Below are 16,413 nucleotides of genomic sequence, written 5' to 3'. Positions count from 1 at the left end.
CTCTAGGATGGGGAGGTCCATCTAAAGAGCAGCCCTGCCTTCCAGCCTACTAGCTAGTACCCCAGTTAGATGCTGCCAACAAACTAGCTGACAGCATGCTCTGTCCAACCATCCCTGTCTGCCAGTAAGGCATAAATAGCATCAGCCACAGTATTGACCTCTGAGTAATGCCACTAGCTACCAGCAGACAGGTGGATCTTGTACTGTCTGGCAATCAGTCAATTTTCGATCCACCTATCCAAACCACATCATACCTGTTTGGCTGAAAGGACACTACAGACACTGTACAGAAAGCCTTGCTAAAGTCAAGATGAACAACATCCACTGCTCTCTCCTTGTTTACAGGATCACTTACCACAGAAGGCAGTCAGTTACACACACCTCACACTTGGCAAATCCATACCAGCTGTTCCTAACCTTATTTTTGTCCTTCATGTGCTTGAAAATGACTTCCAGGAGAATTTTTCTCCATAGTCTTCCTGAAGACTGAGGTCAGGCAGGCCAGCCTGTAATTCCCCAGGTGCTCCCTTCTTGTCTTTCTTGATACTGAGCATACTGTTCATCCTCCTCCAGTCATCATGAAACTTCCCCAATCACTATGACCTCTCCAAAAAGAGAGAAAAGTCTCACACTGACACTGGTCAACTACCTCAGCAAGCTTGGAGACATCCCATCTGCTCCCAGGAATAGGGGAATGCCCAGTTTGCTGAAGTGCTCCCTGTCATCATCTACTGGACATAATGCTTCAGTTTAGTTTAAAGTCAAAGTTTCACAAAATTTAAATTGAATATTTAAACTATGAGTTAAATGTTACTTGTAGATAGGTAAAATTTAAGGTCTTGGTTTATTTAGGTTACAATACAGTATCACCCTAGCCTAAACACTGTTTAAGCAGACTGAGCACCTCATGTTCTCTCATCCTGAGGTTCCCTTGGCACACATGCATCTGACCCTACTGACACAAAGAGAGATTCAGATTAGATACTACAAAAAAATTATTCACTGTGAAGGTGGTGAGGCCCTGGCACAGGCTGCCCAGAGAAGCTGTGGCTGCCCCATCCCTGGCAGTGTTTGGGGCCAGGTTGGACGGGGCTTTGAGCAGCGTGGTCTAGTGGAAGGTGTCCCTACCCATTGCAGGGGGGTTGGCACTACATCACCCTTAAGTCCCTCCCAAGCCAAACCATTCTATGACTGTATGATCATTTCTAGTCTTCATCCCACAGTCTCTCTTTGTCAAAGATGAGGCCTCCTTTTAATTTTTGTTTACATACTCTTTCAAGTGTCAGGGTGTTTCATACCCTGCTTTATACTTTGTACCTCCTAATATGATGTGATTATTCAATTAGACTCTTTCTCCTCCTCCTGTCTTTACCTACTTTAGACTACTTTTTCACCTGTTCTTACATCTCTGTATCTTGATCCTTTTCAGATTTTCTTATCACACATCCCCCTGATAACTCTAGGATTTCCTGGATGTTGTAAGGCATCTTTCTTCATCCAACATCAAGAGGCTCTTTCTTCTTCCTTGCCACCAACAAGTAACAGCACAGGATAAAAAATATAAATCAGAGATCTTCCATGATCTTGAGCAAGGCAGCGCTCTCTAAGTGTTTGACACAGTTGAGTCTGGACTTCATGAGTAAATTCAGTGCTCAGACACTAGATTAACACTGCTTAGCACTACTTCTTTACAAAGCTTTTTCGACACCCTGCAAAAGGAAGCAGGGATGTTTTCCAGTGACTCATTACATATGGTTATCTCATCCACATAAGAGAAGCACTTTGCTGGGGGTGGGGGTGGTTTATGGGGCCCCGTCTGTTGTCAGACAACATTATTTTAAAACACAGACATGCTATCTGAGTCCAGTTTGACTGGAGCTCCTCTTACACTGCAGAAGAGGGAAAACAGGACACAAATATGCTTCCTTTCCTGTCTCAAAGAAACAGAAGAATAACAAAGATGGCTACTAGGACTCCAAGAAATTGAAGAATTAATTCTAGCAAATGTAACAGCAGAAAGCTGTACTATGGCTGGTGGTAATAGGGTATCATTTCCTACTGCCCCATATTCAAGCAATGTACATGAAAATATGAAAGGTATATAAGGATGCTGCTGCCGTCTCAATGCAGCCACAAAAGATAAACTGCCAGCAATCCCATGTACATGCTGCTCCATGGCACCTGTGGAGGATGGTAGAGGCTGCCTTAGTTTGATAAGAAGCTGGATCATTTCTGGCAAGTGTGTAGCTTCCTCAGTTTATTATAAAACACAATTTATTTGAAGACAGAATTTGCTTAAAGTAAAATAGAATCCCTGGCAATTTAAACTGGTTAGCCATCCTAAAAACTCAAGGCTATTAAACTGAAAATCCTTTCTTTGGCATGAGCAAACACATTAAGGAAAGAGAAGATAACTGTGGCAGAAAAGTCATGAAACTGGGAAATACATGACGAAAAGAAAAAATATCAGTAATCATCTAAGAAAATTATTGTTTACACAGCATCTTTGATTATGCATACAAAGAGTACTTTGTCTTGGTTAGTAAAACTATCAGGCTCAAGTCAAGCAGTTTCAAACATAATTTTCTATACCAAAACATTCTTTCCTAACAGAGTTAGACAAAAGCAATGGTATGTTTTTAACTACCCACCAGTAATGGCTAAAGTGATTGCAAAAAAAGCCTCTGAATATAGTACAATCCAAATACACACTTTTCCTTTCACAGTACTTCAACTAATGGCCTGACAGCTGCAATACCTACCACTTTTTAAAGACGGGTTGTTTGCCTGCTGATTCTTTCCATCTTTCTCTTTTTTAATATTCTTTGAATCTAAAAGACAAGATTCCATTACATAATAAATGCAATATTCACATCATAACGATGTCCAGCATAACACAGAATGTTTTCAAACAATACAGAATATCTTGTTCCAAATATCAATTTCCTTTACTCATTTCAGTGCATAATCAAAAAGGTATTTGTACTATAAATTTAATCACTGCACTACTGTTACTTAAAAATATATTGAGAAGTACAGCATGTAAAGAGCTTTTGACTACTTGGTATTACATTATCAGAATAAATCTAGTTGCAGAAAATGTAGTGTTAGCTTAACAAACAGCAACCTTATCCTAATTATTTAACAGCTTTACTCAAGTTACACACGATTTGAGATCCTCAGAATCACTGGTTATCTTTTTAAATCTTATCTAGACCACTACGAACTGAAAACCAAGAAAAAACAAACCCACCCTAAAAGCATATTTCTGAGTTAAAGATTCCATTCTATATTTAAATTCTTGAATACTCACATGCAAGCAGTTATCTCAGTGCACACATCAGTTATTAAAAAAAAAATCATTCCTAAGAATCTACCTTCTCTATCACTCATCTGTGCACACATACAGCACAGAGTTTGTAGTATTTCATCTTTGGCAGATTTCAGTATATATGAGAGACCCGGCAAACTGGGAAGGTAGAAAGGAGAAGATTGAGGCAGTTCCACTCATTCCTTTTAGTACTAGTTTTATGACCTGCTTTTGACACTCACGGACTCCAGCACAGTTCAAATATGACACTGAGTTGGCAACCAAAATGCAAGTACATTTGCAGATCTAAAATGTTTATCAAGCTCTGTGTGTTAGAATAACTGTCTTGGTTTGCAAACACCTCAGCACGAGGAATGGGGCCGCTTGTCCGGGAAGGTGCATGCCTCAGCTCATGCCTTGGGTCATCCTAGTTAGCCTGAACTAACAGGTGAAGAGATGACTCACTTGAGACTGTGTTGGTAGCTGATTCTTGTATTCACTCACACATCTTTAGCTATTGAATGGCACTCAAAATAAAAACACTCCTAACCTAAAGTAGCATTTGGTGATCAGAAACATGAGAGACGAGTTGTTCTGCAGCAAAGATTAAGCCTTAATAGTGTTTCTGTTCTGTGTTTTCTGTAAGGCTCTTCTTGATACAAAGACTACTGAAAAGCAACGCATGATGTTCATCATTTCTGTCACACATCTTTCATTATTTGTTGAGGAATTGCCACGTACAGCAAGAGCTGAATCACGACAGTGTTCTGTCATCCATCCCCAAATCCTCCCTCATCAGTCAGCAAGGAGGGGATAAGCCATTCAATCTGGCTCTGTGCTGGGCAGGACGCGGTGCTCCTTCAGTTGGGCAGTGGACAGCACTGGCAGGGACCCCTCAGGGGCAGCCAGGCAGGGCCACAGCAGCCATGGCCACCCGTTGCCCTGGCCAACAGCTACTAGTGGGGAGGCACTGGGGGCAGCCCCAGCACTGGGCACCCTCCCTGGGGACAGGCCAAGGCTGGGATGGGACATGGGCCCATGGCCTGGCAGAGGAAGGCTGTGGGCAGCTGGAGACTGGCCCTGTTCTGGCACTGCTGGGACAGGGGCTGACATAGGGCCCTGGGCAGGATGAGGAGAGGCCCCAGGAGAGGTTAGTCAGGGCTGCTAAAGCTTATTAGTGTACTCAGGGCCAAGACATCTCCCAAGAATATCCCAGACTCCACAGTCCTAGAAAATACACCTACAGCTACATACCTGCTCAATGTATGTTGCAGAACTATCACCTCTTTCTCCTAAAGCAGATACGGGCATTACCACAGGTCTTTTGAAAGGGAAAAAAAATACTATGTTTACTCCTTGACTTAGTCTTCTTTCTTGACTTACACGTTCTTTCTTCTAGAAGAAGTCTGCTTTGGAACATTTTTTACTTGATTGGTTCCCAAAGAAAAATCCTTATAAAGGTCAACTTTAGAGGGACCTGCTGAAATGCTTCTGGATGAGGCCCACAGAGTTCTAACCCCAGTACTTCATCAGCAGTAGGGCTTTAAGCTACACAAGTGGACACCCTATGTCCCGACAACAAATACCAGCGGGAATCTGAAAAGGGGTAGTGTTAAGGATAGTTCAGAAACAAAGACTAGACACAAAGCTAACATTCCCTTCCAACCCTAATGATTCTGTGATCCACCTTCTCCCCCTTACAGATCAAAATACATTTCATCCAGCCTCTTCAGGATTGAACTGAATCCAGCTAGTTTTCTACTGGGTGGCGGCAATCACCAGCAGAGCCTTTTGCCATGTTCTACAAGTTAAATTAGTCAGGTTTTCCCAAAAACTATCACGAGACTATTGCAGACATCAGGCTGACAGCTTACAGAATGGATAACTTCCAATTCACTTATTTCCGAAAAGGAAATCCAACAGTGTCCCACATCAGAGACTTACTGAAGAAGAGAACTAATAACTGCTTCCTGTGAACACCCAAAGCTTGAAAGGATAGAGTGATGAAAGAGTATCTACCCAACAGTGCCAGATTTCAAACATCATGACAGCCTTTCATGATGAGAGACATCAAGAACAGGTGAAAAAATGAAAAACCGCAGCCTGGACACCAGATGAGTTCTCACTGACAACCACCACCAGAATCATTTATTTCATTTACCAGTTAGGTTTAGTGCCTACCTCACAAATATCACAGCAAATACAAATGCTGAAATGGAACACTCGGCAACACATTTTTCTTATCCTCAGCCATTATAAAGCTACAAGAATAAGAAGAGGTAATTACATTAATTAATGAGAAGAAATGGATTCCTCACTAGCAGTTTACACATCTATTTCGTTTGAGGTGGAGATATCTTCATTCATAATAAACCGAAAGCATCACTACCACTTGTTTTGATGGCCAGAAATCAGAAATTTACTTTTTAAAACACTGAAGGAAAACTCGCCCAGCACATGCAGAAGCATCCAAAAATAAGTCTGAATAAAACTAAGATCAAAAAGATTACTGAAAACAAAGCTAAGACATGAAAGAGTATTATAACAAATCACTGGGCTGAGGAAGATGACTCCCGCACCATATGACCCCTCGGCTTGGTCAAACTTTGAAGTCAAACTTCAAAAATGAGGTTACGAAAGAGGGAAATACTTCTGCAGGTACAAAGGGTATTTTCATTTCCTTCACCTAGCCACGGTCAATGACTAAATTCCTGGAAACCTGAAAAGTGGACTTGAAGATGGGCACTTTATTCATACATTGGAAAGGTCATTATATATTTTCCTCTATTCATGAAGTCCATTTTCAAAGAGACAAGTTTCAGTCTACTTTCCAATGTAAAACACAGTATATGTTTTAGACCATTTCGTCAAAACACAAACAAAAATGAAATATTGGTACTGCGGACTTCATCATGTGCTACTTAGCTCAGACAAAAGAATGGGGCACCATTTTCGAGGAAAGTTAAAAAAAAAAAATAGGTATACATACAAGTACATAGAGGTTTTATATTCGCTATGTAAATATATATACATTTAGCCTATAATACTAATACAGGCTAAATACTTATTTTCAAAACCTCATGAAAGATTATTTTCTTTTAGGTAGCAATATTAGAATACAGCATATACTAAAATTACAAAAGTAGCATATTCTATAGTTCACCAACTACCTGTTTTCTATGGTGCACTTCATAAACTAAAGCTGTAACTACAAAACAAGATTAGTGTAAGATCATTTAACACAGTGCCTTCTGCTTCCCAATTCAAAACTCCATGTGTTTACATTACTCCCGCCCTATCTGTAACTACAGAATTCTTCTGCTGATAAGATTACTCAACAGAAGACAGGCAGGAGAACCACATCTATCATGCAAGAAATTAGAGACAAGGAAAAAAAGTCAAAGCTATCTTGACTGACTTTGAATTAAAAATAAATATAAAAAATTCAGAAACAGCACTTTTAGTATATAAGATCTGGTAAAGATAATCCTGGTGACCAATGTGTAGTTCCTCTTATAAACTCCCGTGTTGAACTCCAGCTTCTCATCTGAGATGCTTTCAAAATCCACAACACTTCTTCTCAGAAGAATGAACCTTTCAACGAACAAGATGACATCTTCAGACAGTATTAGTTTTTACGAGAGGATGGTGTACTACATGAGGAAGCATATATGTGTTATCTTCTAAGACTAGCTATTTGCTTGCGGTCCAATGTGGGCAAAAAGCAGTTCACACTCATGCTTTTGGGATTTCTGCAGCTCTTTCTTAGCCACCTTAAAGTCTTCAACTCTGATGGATGTTCAAAGCATGGCAGGAGACCACTTCTCTTAAAGAAAACCCTTGTCTCTTCCTGAAGGATATGAAATGCTTTGGAGTGACCAAAACATTTGCCCTTCCCATGCCACACGGTTACTCACCATCAGATGAAATTTACTAAAACTTACCACTCCTCAGGAAGGGGCCTTCTTCCCTCCCTACCACTCAGGGTTGTGAGCTAAAGCTACCCTTCACTAAGCCTCACTGCACACAGCTGAGGATATATAAACTGAGTTAATATGAAATGTCTCCTTTCCCTTCTTTTTGTTCTGCCCTAGTGGGATTCTTATCTTATCTGCCCGGAACAGGGTGTCTCTTTTAGTGTATTTAGACAACAGCCGTGCAGAAAACCCACAAGAGAAGGGGAGAGACTTCCTCCATAAACTCTTGGTGCAACAATTAAACAGATGACTCCTGCCATTACAGAAAATCTATTATAACAAAAGCAATTGTTTGCCAAGGGAGCGCACGAGCACATAAAGCAGCTTGGGCTGAAGATGGAACGCTCAAGAAAAATACAAAAGTGTTAGCAGCCTTTTATGGGGGAGGACTACCCATCTGAAAGCTTTGAAAAGCAGCAGCAACCTGGTTCAGACAGTGGGTCTTTCTCTTTTCACATTCTCTTTGTTTCACTAACCCAAACACCCTTGTTTTTTCTTAAGTCTCACTCTTTATTTTAGCAGTTATTTCACGATTAGTTTCAGCAGACCTGACACTGCAGAAATCACACCTTTGTTATACACTTCTGCATTCATGGATCTCTTTAAAAATGTGCATTTTGTCTTCAAGAGACAGCTGCTAATGCCATTCATGGTGGTAAAATTTGATTCCTTTTACTATTCACTTATTGTCCTGCTAAATAATATGCAGTTACAGAATAAAGCACTACATTTTATTTAATATCACACCCAGACACATTCTTCAATTTTAGAGTAGTATAATGGCTTAAAAAATGTCACAGGAAAAAAAAAAATTGCTTTGGTTGGACTTGCAGAACTCCAGGATAAGCCAAATTTAGCATATTTACTCTAAAACAATATGAATTTTTGAACTTACCTGTATTCAGCACATACCGTAAACTGTCTTCTTTAACAGTATAGTAATTGCCAAGTAATATCCCACAAACCTTCAAAATGAGAATTTGGCAGGTTCCCTATTTTCTTTCCTCTTGGATAAAAGCTACTAGGCCTTACCTTTAGCTGCTGTTCTCCCCATGGTAACACTCTGTGATCTCCCCTCTCACAATAAAAAGGCTGAAGTTGAAAGACCAGTTAATTCTTCCTTTCAGAACAACAGTTTCCTGTGGAGTAGTAATACAACAAGTTAGGGGGGAGGTTGTTGTTGGAGTTTGGGTTGGGTTTTTTTTTTTTTTTAAAAGGAAGATTTTATTTTTTTTTTTAATACTGGTGTATAATTATCTTGCTGGTACTAAGTTGCAAACGTTTAACAAACTATGTGCAGAACAGCGTGTAAACAATGGATGTAGCAAAGTAGCAAGGGTACAGAACCCAAACTTTTATTTCATTGTTTTAGACAGTGCATTGTATAATGATTTGCATTTCCTGTGGATTTCTAATAAAAATATATAAAACATGCTTTATTCCTTTTTTCACCCACAAACATTACTTGAAAAATGGTTGAAAGACTTCTATACATAACCCACTCATCCTGCCCCACTTGTGAAGCAATCAGCAATTTAAACACCTTTGGGTAAAACACACAGTCTTGCACAACTACAGTAGAAGTAGGCACAAAACACTGATGTAAGAGATCTACAAAAAAGCCCAAGTGCTCACTGGTACCTCTGCCACTGTGACTTAGAGCAGAAAGAACCTGGTAGGGAAACGTGAACCGCAGATAAAAGTGGCAAGCCACATTCTTGTACGGTTTAGAAACTAGAAAAGCCAGATTAGTTAAACTATTGTAAAACAGCAAAATCAAACTTTACTTTTGTGTGTGTGTTTGCATACATTACTGTGATTAGTTTGCCATGTACATTACATTACGAACTCCAGCACCTAGTTTTTTTAACTCTGTGTTCAAATCAAAACACATTTTAAGCTCTTTAGCCTCAAAGTAACAAAGCCAGCAATATTATCCCTTTCCATTAAATTTTCAAGCAATAATGGGTAAAACACATTTAAATTTCTGAATTATCTTAATTGATCATTTCCTTTCAAAGAACTCCCATGAGGTTAAAGTTGACATCATCAAAAGTTCAAGATTTTTTATTATTTAAAAAAATGCATACTTTTTCCAGGATTAATTTTACCAAACGTAATATTATTGGAAGCTGCATCTTTCCAGTGTTACATAAAAGGAGTATTAATTGTAAAGCAAGTTATCTACTTGAATTCCTTGAATCTTACACTCGTATGCTAAAAAAAACCATAAAAATTACACATACACATCAGATATAATGAGAGAGGCATCAAACAGCTGAGTGTTTTCCTGAAACTGTGACATTTCAGTAAAACTTCAAGGAACTTGCACACTATGGTGATGGACTGCACGATGAAAACTTTATACAGTGCAAGTCCCATGGCTAAAGCTAATTAAATATGGCTTTTAAAATGCCAGTGACTGAAGAATCCATTTTGCATGTGTGTGCGTGTGTGTGTGAACACGCTAGACCGCTATTACAAAAACTCTCAAGATTGAGACTTGAAAGCAGTTATAAATAAAACTGAATACTACCATAAAATAAGCAGGTTTTGATACACAATAGCATTCATAGCATATGTGATCATCAGGATTAAGACCAGAAATCCTTTTAAGCCACCAGATAGATTTGAAATACTTGATACTTTCATAGACTCCCCCAAAAATTCAAAGCTTTTCCACTGCAAGTAATAAATCGTGAAAGGTGATGCAGAGTCAAAGTAACTGTTTTTACAGATTACTTTAAAAGAGTGCATGGTTTTTATCTTTTTGTTCCAAGTACCAGATTGCACTTGGTGCAGTAATAAAGATTCCAACCCCGCAGTAATAGTCATCAAGTTTAGCACAACCGGAGAGTCTGTCAGAACATAAAAAGGATTCCAGCTTTTCATTAGCTTGTGTTGTACCAGATAGGCTGTTTTACAGCATGCCCACCAGCCTGTTAAAAATATAAGACAACCAAAAGTTCTGAAAGCGCTGCCTGAAATGCAGCAAATACAACTGCAGGAATAAAATACATTACTGTTTCAGAGAGGTGCTACCTAAAACCCAGTTACACCTAAGTATTCAATTTAGAGCCGCTATTAGATTAGCTTGTAGATAGTGCTGTTTGTCACAGAAAACATTCAAGAACAGTATTTCTGAGCCTCTAACAACTGCTCATGCTGCTAAATTAGAGCGAAATGAAAACCAGTTACCTCCAACACAGTGGGGTCATCCTGAAACAAAGTGTAACTTCTTTTGCAGGGGCAGACTTAGGAACAGCTTTCCATCACTTCACGTAATTAAGCAGCAAACCGTAAGCAAGGCAGTTATGTCCTTTGCTAACCAAGACAGAGTCCTTTTACGTTGCACTCCCCATCACCAGCCTCGCTCAACCCACAGTACACCCGCCACAGAGGAGGAACTGTCAGCAAATACAGGAGAGAAACTTCTAAGGAGTTTGGGCAAAATAAACTAGCAACGACAGAGCTCATGGCGTTCTTGTATATGCACCTCGGCAAGCAAGCTGAGAGATACAGAAAGCTGGGGTTAAGAAATTAATCTAGCAGTTTCTAGAAGCTTTCTAGAAATGAAAGGAAAAAAAAATGCAACAAAACCATGTCAGGAATATACCAGCAAATAAATGCAATGGCAAGGCTGAAGCGTAATGGCATTACGGTGCGCAAAGCAGCAGAATGAAAACCAAAGTTACAGGGACCAAGCTAAGAACAGTGATCATCAGTCACAGACAGAAAATGGCCAAGCCCCAAAAAGACATGAACCTAGGATAACACAATATTCATCAGCAAAATATCTCCAATGTAAAGAGTAGCAGAGGATCTCCACAATCATGAAGTGTCTTATTTACATAATTTACATCTCAATTCATCCTGTAAACTGAGGCGGTTTTTTATCTCTGATTAGTGCCTCTTACATCAGTTACTTTTTTAAAAAATCAAGATAAAAAGCATTCATCTGCCCTTAATTCCTCACTGAAGTTTTTATCGTTAATACCAAAATCACTTCTACTAGCCACCTCCCACTGTGCAAGCCCTTTGTCACAAAGCAGTATATTAGTAGACAAGCCGATGTCTTCACCCTCTCTGCATTGCTACTACATATTGCTAGGTGTCAGACAACAGGATGGAAAACATTTTTCCTGTCTAACTTTGCTCTTCTGATTTTGAAGGAATTACTCAAAGGACACGTATTGCTGCATTTCAGAGAAGCTAGTATTCCAGAAAAGATGTCAAAAACATTCTCTGTTTTGCCTGCAAGGTCTCGCCATTGTCCTTCTCACTGTAAAACAGGCACTCAAGTAAGCTGAACGTCCTCAAAAAAAAATCATGCATATTTAGGGCTTCCCAATTTACCCTGACAGCATGCCTGCTCATAAAAAATACACAGCACAGAATTACAGAGATAAACGTAACACTTTAAAAAAGCCTAAGCAACCACTAGGTTGTGGGTTTAGTCCCCAACAAAAAGATTAAAGGTTTTTCTGTCAATTACTACATCTCATTCTTGGAGGTAAGATAGAGACACTCATTTCAGAGCCAGTTAGCTTTTTGACCCTACCAGTGGTTATAAATGCAGTAACTCAGACCTCATCACTGTCATCCTCAGGGGAGGAAGGGACAGCTGTCAATGAGCAGTCTCCACGGGATAAGGACTGAGGCTATTCTTTTATATGGATACACAGCACAGAAGAGGAATCTAACAAAACATCCACTTTGAAACATAGATTAAGTTCTTCTCAATCTTAGCTTGAAATGCAGGCAGACATTTTTCAGGCTCAATCTGAACAAGGAGCTTTACTTGCCCCTCGTTTGACTTTCTATTTCTTCTATAAATGCTTCCAGATCAAATTTCCATACACAAGGAGGGGAACAAATTACACATAGTTTGAACAGCAAAACCAGTTAGAGAGAGAATAGGCACAACACAATAAAAAAAAATAAATATTCTCCCCAAACTCTTTTGTATGTACAAGTCCTACATTTGGTTTCACCACCAGCATTCACGTGCTGTCAGCTTTAGAAACACAAGATACACCAGTTACAACCACTGGCCAGTATTACGCATTGCTGTTATTGCTCCTCGCCTCATTCTTGCTGTTTCTTAAGGCCAACGCAGCAGAGCACTCTTCAAGGAAAGGACCTGCACAGCCTCCTCCATGGACTGACACACTGCCCGGCAGCTGCGGCTCCCTCTTCAGCTTCCGCACACTGGTAACATGTACCTAACGGGCACCAGTCGCTTCTCAAACACATGTGATTTAAGCACATTCCTTCAAAGTCATCCTTCATGCATCTGGAACACCTTTTTTTAAACCTAACCATCTACTGACCTGTTATCTCTTGAAAAAAAACCCTACTTCATATTATTTTCACAATTCCTTAAGGAGGTTTAAAGAGGCAAATAAAGAGAGTTAAGACTTAAAAGGAGTTATTTCTAAAACATGCAATACTTCCAAATTTCCAATACTTGAAAATTTACTTTTCAGTAAGTTACCCAGTGTGTAGACTCACTGAGTACACTTCCAGACACAACAGCATATACTTCCTTATTTCTGTAATAGAAATACTTACTTCACACCTTTTAGAGCACATGTGCCATCATCATAGAAAAGTAAGATCTCAAAGACTGAAAGAGAAAAAACTTACACGAATGTATCAGAAGCTTATCAAACGTAACATGAACTTTGCAGTGGTAAAATTAGTACTATTTAGCATTACACATGTATGATCTCAAAACAAAACTTAAAGATCCAGTCTTCTTTCATTTATGATCACAAACATATAATCAATCAGTGTTCTGACAAGAAATTTGATACAAATTGGAATTCCTTCTAGTTCATGTTGTTACCAAAAAAAAAAACCCAAAAACAAACAAACAAAAAAAACCCAACAAAACAAAACAAAAAAAACACTGAAATTCTTTCAAGGAAAGGAAATTAAACTTCCATGTTTTCATACAGCAGAACTTGTAATAAGCTGATATATCTGAACATCCTCTCTTCTAGTTCATAAAAACAGAACTAAAAGAGACAGGCTTTTGTCAAATTTACAGGCTTTTAAAATAGTAACTATTAGCTAGCCATATGCATTATTACAACTAAGTTTGAGTATTTCTTAAGTTGCTAAAGGAAAAAAGTGGGTACTTGGTGCTTTACAAATATAATTTTGTAATGTCACTTGCCTTAACATCAAGAAGAGACTTTCTGCATTGGCAAAATTCCTCAGAAAGTCACCAACAGTATACTGCTCACTATTTATGAAGTGATTAGCATAAACAAACTTTTAAGCTGTCAGCAGTAAAATACTGCCTGTAAATGTTCTGCCCTCTCTCCAGGTAAGTTTACGATCTGCTTTAGAATACGAGCAACTGTAATTACAGTAAGTCATACATTTCAAGACTACAAAAATCTCTCTAAACTCTCAAACCATACTAGAGTGTATTATTCAGTACAGAGCAAGGCATTGTGTATTTTAAAAAGCAATGCTAATAAGTTTTAGACCAAAGATATGCCCCAAAAATTCCTGAAACAAGAAATAAATACTTATAAATGAGAAGAGTGGAAAAGTAAAGTCTCCAAATTAAACAGCATAGCTTATATCAACACACAACAAACAATTTATGTCATGTAGGTTCAACAATTACTGATTTCACAGTAATTTTACAAATTGAAGTTTAAAGCTGCTCTATGGCTACCAGTGGAAAATTTCTTTCCCTCCCTCCCCATCCTGCTTTAAAAGTCAGAAGATGTGGGGTTGTAAAAACCTGAAAAAGGAAATGGCATGTGTGAAGTCAGCAGTTCAGCAAAGCGGCTTACTGGCCATTAACAGCTTTAAATATTCTTAAAATGCCAGTCTTCCCACATGAAAGGGTATTTTAAAGTTATATTCAAATAAATCAAAAATACAGCTCACAAAGCTTACAATTCTATCTTAAGTAAAACTGCCAGGTTTAAGTAGCTTACTAGTATTTATTTACAGTAGCACAGGAGTTCGACAAATTGCTTAAACATTTTGGTGAATTGAGCTCACTGAAACCTCTGTGCTGTTTTCCACTTCCCCCTTCAAGCCTGGAGTACTCTTCCTGAAAACATTCATCATTATTCAACCTGGCTTTGTTCAAATGCATAACTCAGATTTTGTTCATAAAACAAACTAACTAATTTATGCACAAAAAACCACAACAATTTTATATGATAAGCACTGGCAAAGAGCTATATACCCACACGAAATTCTCTCTACACCCTGAAACATCTCCTCTACCTTCAGCTCAGCCTCCCTTGACAGAGAAGAGAGCTCTCAAATTATTTATTCTGTGAGGCACCAAGCATACTTTTAGCACAGTGTAAATACAGCGAGTAAGGGAGAAAAAAAAATTGCTATTGCAACCATAGTAAGAGATGCCCAGACGCTAGAGATCCCTATAGAGCTTTTCTGTGTTTGTCTTTGCTGAACAACAAGCAATTGCACCGGCTTTAAAAGCGGCAGTCAGAGAGAGTATGTGTACGTAAATGGACAAGGGGGAGGAAGACAAGCAGATGAGGGATGGTGGAAAACCGATTTTACAACCTCTTAGGCAATTTTGCCTTCCTCCCATCTACATTGCCTCCAAACTTGAAAAGGACTGTGGAAACTCAGTTCAAATATTATCTAGCAGATCTTTACCCACATACTGCGCAGCCAGCAAACCCACCCCTGTGGTCCAGAATCTTTATTCATCCAACAGATTATCTAGAGAAACGCAAACACCTTTAGTCTGATGCAGAAATCTATGAACATCAAATAGCATGCACAATTTGTTTATTTATTTTTTTTCATTGAAGGCACAGAGAACAGCCTTGGGACGTTTCTGCATAAGATCAGCCTGCTGCCAGCACCCCAGTGGAGTTAGATTGTTTCAGAGCAACACGCTTGCCTCCCCTTGCTTGTTCTCAATGCCTGCAGCAACATACTTCTGCTACCATCCTCTTCCAGTGCTTAAAGTATCTGTTTCTCTCTCCCCACTTGAGAATCTAAACAATATCACTCTAGCTGGGATTCCTGATGCTATATAGTAACAAAGACAGAACTCTTGCCACACCTGCTGCTGCAATGCTCCATGGTGTACCCTGGCTTATATAATGGGACAACTACCTTGGTCTCACATGCTGGTGTCTAGTCGGGGCACAAAATCAAACCAAACACAACTAAATAAACCCTGAAGCACTTTCCTGACAGCTCCCCCTTCCAAAGGATGTTTCTGAAGGGACAAATCCCCCAAGAGCTGCTTGCACTCTCCAGGCTGACACACATCCCTGCCCAAGGCTCACCTGTGCTGCTGCTACCAGTAGCTGTGCTGTTTCCCCAACTTCTTATTTCTCAAACTAAAAAGGGAAATTCTCCCTTAATCCCCTCACAGAAGGGAGGGAATTCATCCTGCACACAGATGCCACCAAAAACGTCTGCCCATCTATTTGGGCAAACATTCATAAGAACCATTCAGTGCTGCTAAATATTTCTGTAGCTAACTAAGGGCTGATAGGTCAAGACAACTCCTAGGTGCTCAAAGGACTAGACAGCCAGTACCCAGCTGTAGTATTTATTTGTAGTATCTTCCATCATCGAAAAAAGGAAGAAGATGAAAGACTCAAAGCGTCAGTAACATTCACAGCAAATCCATCACTCTCTTTACCACTTACCAGGACAACACTTCTGATTATTAATTAAAAAAGAAGCAGGCTGTAAGAAGGCATTCTCCTCCACCTCCTCCTCAGCATGACTGCACAGCTGTCACTGGTTGTGTGCATCTCCATCCCAGGACAGAGGCAGAGCATCTCCCTTTCTTCTGGAGATCACACTTCTGGAGCAGATCCTCCCTTGCTCCACCACCCAGGGCTCACATCATTGAGCACTGGAGAATATTCAAAGACCTATGTAGGTCCTTCCTACAACAATCTGGAAAAAGAAACTACACACCACATACAAAGTTTTTCCACTAATTATAATACTGTTTATTTTGTTATTAAAACCAGTACAAGTCTTCTGAGCTTTCCAGAAAAGCGCTATCTGCCTCTATAACACTTTGGTGCAGGGTACACATACGAGAGATATGGTATGAGAAGTACCAAACATGCTACAGCCCTTTTA

General features: G+C 39.4%; 1 protein-coding gene across 1 annotated transcript in view; it reads right to left on the bottom strand.

Annotated features, from left to right (window-relative positions):
* Positions 1–8,341, bottom strand: part of SCML2 (sex comb on midleg-like 2 (Drosophila)) — a 56,445-nt gene extending 48,104 nt beyond the window's left edge. The window contains 2 exon segments of the mRNA XM_010011581.1: positions 2,763–2,831; positions 8,320–8,341. Of these exon segments, the coding sequence (XP_010009883.1) occupies positions 2,763–2,831; positions 8,320–8,341 (91 nt within the window).
* Between the last annotated feature and the right edge of the window lie 8,072 nt (positions 8,342–16,413).

The sequence above is a fragment of the Nestor notabilis genome, unplaced genomic scaffold (assembly GCF_000696875.1).
Source record: "Nestor notabilis isolate BGI_N333 unplaced genomic scaffold, ASM69687v1 scaffold10383, whole genome shotgun sequence".
NCBI classification, from domain to species: domain Eukaryota; kingdom Metazoa; phylum Chordata; class Aves; order Psittaciformes; family Psittacidae; genus Nestor; species Nestor notabilis.
This window is presented reverse-complemented; position numbering and strand designations above follow the sequence as displayed.